At 57.2% G+C, this 4,795-nt stretch overlaps 1 protein-coding gene across 1 annotated transcript in view; it reads right to left on the bottom strand.

Annotated features, from left to right (window-relative positions):
- Positions 1 to 4,795, bottom strand: part of ADGRD1 (adhesion G protein-coupled receptor D1) — a 98,386-nt gene that overhangs the window by 74,946 nt on the left and 18,645 nt on the right. Inside the window, exon 4 of the mRNA XM_007955050.1 lies at positions 731 to 910. Within this exon, the coding sequence (XP_007953241.1) occupies positions 731 to 910 (180 nt within the window). The remainder of the gene's footprint in view (positions 1 to 730; positions 911 to 4,795) is intronic.

The following is a 4,795-nucleotide window of genomic DNA, read 5'->3' as shown; positions in this document are numbered from 1 at the left end:
GGAGGGAGCCTTTGTGTTCGGTCGCCCCTACCCCTGACCCCTGACCTCTGCCCTTCAGTTCTCTGGCTCAGCCTCGACTGGGCCTCCTGCAGTGCTGCCCTGCTCTGCCACACATCTCCTGCCCTGTTCCCCAGGGTCCATTCTGGCTGACCCCCATCTCCACGGCCTCCTCAACATCTCTGGCCTCGGGCCACGCTGTGTCCCGGGGAACAATCTCCAGACAGGCCGTGCTGACGCCTCCCACCTCGGCTCCGTCCTCCTCCCCACACACGTGCCCCAGGCAAGCACTCTCCCTCCCACCCCCATCTTTCTTCCTCTGGGGCTCCAGGCTCCCTTTCCAACAGTGTTCACTATCAGCTCTTAGATGTTTCCAAATCTAAACCACTATGAAGGAGCGAGAGGAGAAGGAAGAAGAAAGGAGAAGGTGGGTGGAGAGAGGAGGAGGAAGCAGGGGGAGGGGAACCATAACTGCACTGTCCCACTTAATTTCCCCAAAACTGTGAGATCCACGCTATTGGCATCGTGTCCCCTTCACACACAGGAAGACAGGCTCAGCTTAGTGGAGGAGCTCGTACGTGCCCTGGGTCAGCGCAGGCCACATGCTATGGTACCCTGACCTGCTCCGTGAGCTCCCTGGTCAAGGACGATTCTCGCCCCTCCTGGTACATCTCCCACCCTGGGGGGCCGAGGCCCTGGCTTCCCTGAGCCTCAGGGCTGAGGATGCACTCACCTGGGGGACTGAAGGTGGCCGCCCACGTCATGGAGTTCTCCCGCGTGTACAGCTCCACAGAGCCTTCACCACCCCTGGAGCAGACCTTGAACCCGTTGGAGATCACCTGCCCACCGTAGGCAGACGAGGCCGGCCGGGTCTGCGCTCCTTGTCTCTTCCAGAAAAATGAGAATGTCACCCCTGAGGAGAGGAGAGGCATTGAGCAGTCACTCACGATCTACAGGCATTCCCTCCTAAAAAGCAAGTTCTCTCCTAAAAGCAATGTATGGCCCGAAACCAAGAAACCCACTGCCGTGGAGTCCATTCTGACCCACAGCGCCCCTAGAGGACAGAGTGGAACTGCCCACAGGGTCTCCAAGGCTGTCAATCACATGGAAGCAAAGCCCAAACCACACCCACTGCCTGGAGTCCATTCTGACCCACAGCGCCCCTAGAGGACAGAGTGGAACTGCCCCACAGGGAGTCCAAGGCTGCAATCTTTGTGGAAGCCGACTTCCTTGTTCCTTCCATGCTGGTGGGTTCAAACCGCTGACCTCTCCATTAGCAGCTGAGGCTTAGGCACTGTGCCACCTGGGCTCTTTATATTCTCCACAGGAGCCAAAATTTCTTTCAACAACCCCCCGTTGCTGGTTCTGAGGGTTTTCTCCACATTTCTACATTCCAAGCAGAAAGGCAGCCATTCTGACGCCCCTGTGCTGATCTGCCTGTAGGCCAGATGCCTAGGATGGATTGTCCAGCCCCACGGGTCACGCTCTCTGAAGGGTTCTGCTGTCTGTGGTCATCACGTGAGCACAGCCAGGCACAGATGGTGTCTCCTTCCAGAAACCTGCTTGCAAGTCGTCAGTGAGCGCTGACCCACCCGGGGGGGAGGGGGTGTGATAGAGATGCCTGTGGACGAAGTGTCTGTGCTAAAATGCTAGCCTGAGGGAGCAGGCTCATCAGGGGCCGCGGGAGAGGACCGAGGAGGACGCCCTCTAGAAGGTGGACCACCTGCCGCAGGCAGCCATGCTGACAGCTCCACGGGCCAGCTCCCAAAAAGGGCCACCAAGGCCCGAACAGCCCAGAGGTGGCCGATGGCAGCCCCGACCCCCGGCAGCTCTGCCTGCCTCTCTTCCAGTGTCTGTGCCCACCGGCCTTTCTGTGCGTGAGGGTGGACTGTGTGTGCACGTGTGTGCACGGGGTGTGCTGCGCTAGCCACTGTGGGACTCTCTGGGAAAGCTGGAGATAACAGCAGCCACCTCACCTCCCACAGCGCCTGTCCCCAGGGGAGAGACCGCAGAGATGCTGAGAGGAGCGGTCAGAACCACCCTATTCACACAATGCACCTTGCTACCTGCACGTGTGCCTGTGGACACAGCCATGGAGGGATGCTGGCGGAAGGACAGACTGTGGCCTTGTGTCTCCTCACCAAGCTCTCCATAACGTCTGAGAGATTCACGTGTGTTACAAGTTCTGTGCATGTCTGTGGAGACCACACACGTTGCACAGGGCAATGTGGGACTCTGTGTGGTCAAAGCCCCTGCTGGGAGTAACATTACATGTCAAATGCAGTGCCAGTTTATAACCCGGGTTTGGAACAGCTGTTTTCTTCTTCCCATACAAGAAGGACCTGAAAGGGGCTTAAGGGCCTGGAGTTTTCTCAGGCTTCAAGAGCCTGTGCTGCCAGTCACAGGGTGTGTCCTTGGGACAGCAGGGAACAGCAAAGAGGCCTCACCGGCGTCCCGAGGAGTCGTCACTGGAAGGGCCTGGAGAGTAGCCATGGTGCTGTCTGGAGCCCCAGCAAGAGGGGGCCAGCACCCTTGCACCCCAGCTCCCTGAGCCTGTTCCCCACAGCAAGGGCTCGGAGGCCCAATCCCCTCCCATCCCATGGGGACTCAGAGACCAGAACACAACCCCGGCCCCCCACCGCACTCTCCACCCTCAGAAACGTCCATTTTGTGGGGCAGCCAGCACAGCTGGTTATGCAATGTTTGTTACGAAGTGGACTCCCGGGAGGATTCGCGGAAGTCAACTGCTTCCAAAAACTTGGCTCAAAAATTCCTTTCACTCAATTTGCAATGATCCCATTGTAGACAGATGTCTTTCTGCCCAGGAAGAAAAATAAAATTGAAAACTCAAATGCAGCACTGGGCATGGGCCGTAATCCTGCCTGCCCCAGCTCCTAGGGAGAGGAGTCGGTGACTCCAGTCCGTGGTGGGTGCAGGGAGGGTGGGCCCTTCTGCCCGCACCCTCTGCCAGGTGGAGGAGGACAGTGTCAACCATGCCCATCGCCTGCAGGGAGAGTCGATGCCCCAAGCCACTTAGCTCCGGGCAGCTCGAACGCAGGTTGGCTCGCTGCTGGCCAAGTGAGTGACCCGCTTGCCAGGAGCCCCTGAAAAGCAGGGGTGCCAGAGCGGGCCTGTGGGTGCATCACACAAGTGTGGACGCAGGTGCACCACACAGGTGTGGACGCGGGTGCACCACACAGGTGTGGACGCGGGCACACGAAGGGACAGAGCATGTGCCAAGCCTGCGCAGACACTGAGTAGTGAGGCTTGGGGAGGAAGTAACGGAGGAAAGCTTCGGAGGGCTCCACCAGCCAGCGGGGGGCCAAGGGTGAGCGGCATGTTCTTCAGAAGCCTGAGTGTGGCTCCGTCTGCCGCTTCCCAAGACCCTGGGGTTTGTGGATGCAAAAGAGGCTTTGCCACACACATGCACGTGTACACACACAGAGCTCCACACACAGCTCCACACATTCCACTACACACAGCTACATACACATGCACAGCTACACACACCTCCCTACACATAGCAACACACACCTACATACACACACTACACACACCTACACACACAGCTACAAACATATTGCTACACACAGCTATACACACCCCTACACACATGGACACACTGCACACGCACACACAAACACACACCTACACAGTTACACATTGCTGCACACCCCGACACACATGTGCACACACATACATGTATGCACCCTTACACACACAATATCACTGCTGTCACAGATTGAATTGTGTCCCCCAAAATGTATGTGTCAGCTTGGCTGGGCCGAGGTGCTCAGTGGTTTGGCAGTTATGTAATGGTGTACTCCTCCACAACGTGATATGATGTAATCAACCTCCATCTGGGATGTAAATCCTGACCTCTGTGTTAATGAGGACCTCTGGTGGCACAGTGGTTAAAGCACTTGGCTACTAACCAGAAGGTCAGTGGTTTGAACCCAGCAGCTCCTCTGCAGGAGGAAGAAGGGGCAGTCTGCTCCTGTCAAGGTTACAGCCCTTGGACCCCTCTGGGGCAGTCCTGTCCTTCAGGCTCACTGTAGGGTCACTGTGAGTCACACTTGACCACACGCAGTGGGTCTGGCTTTGGGCCATGTGTTAACGAGGCGGGATTAGGTTATGTTCATGAGCACTGGGTGGGTTTGTGTTTGCTATGTTAATGAGGCAAGGTTAGGGATGCAACACCCTTCCTCGGTCACAGCCCTGATGGATGCAAGGAGAGGTTCCCGGGGGCGTGGTCTGCACCACCTTTTATCGCACAAGAGACAAGGGAGAGAGAAGCCAGCAGACAGGGGCCTCAGTACCACGAAGAAAGAGCCAGGAGCAGAGGGAAGCCTTTCGACGCAGGGTCCCTGTGGTGAGAGCCTCCTAGACCCTGGGGGAGACTGATGCCACAACACGTGAAGAGCTCCAAGGAAGGCTGAGCCCACAGACGCTGGAACCTTCCCCCAGAGCCCACAGAGAAAGAGCGTCCCCAGGAGCCAGGGCCCTAATTTCAGCCTGTAGCCTCCTAAACAGTGAGAGGCTGGCAGTTCAAACCCACCAGCCACTCCTCAGAAGGAAGGTTGGGCCATCTGCTTCTGTAGTGATACCGCCTCGGAAACCCAAGGAGGGGTCGCTATGAGTCAGATCTGACTCTATGGCACATAACAACAATAACAAACAGGGAGAGCATAAACGTGTTTGCTCCGGCCCCCACCCACCATGGCATTTGTTACAGCAGCCCCAGAGGGCTAAGACAGTGCCAATGTCCTGGTGGTGACATTACTCTCTAGCTGCAAAA

This window comes from Orycteropus afer, unplaced genomic scaffold, assembly GCF_000298275.1.
Source record: "Orycteropus afer afer isolate SDZICR_OR568_19922 unplaced genomic scaffold, OryAfe1.0 scaffold00489, whole genome shotgun sequence".
Taxonomy (NCBI): Eukaryota; Metazoa; Chordata; class Mammalia; order Tubulidentata; family Orycteropodidae; genus Orycteropus; species Orycteropus afer.
Note: the sequence above shows the minus strand (reverse complement) of the source record. Positions and strands in the feature narration are given on the sequence as shown.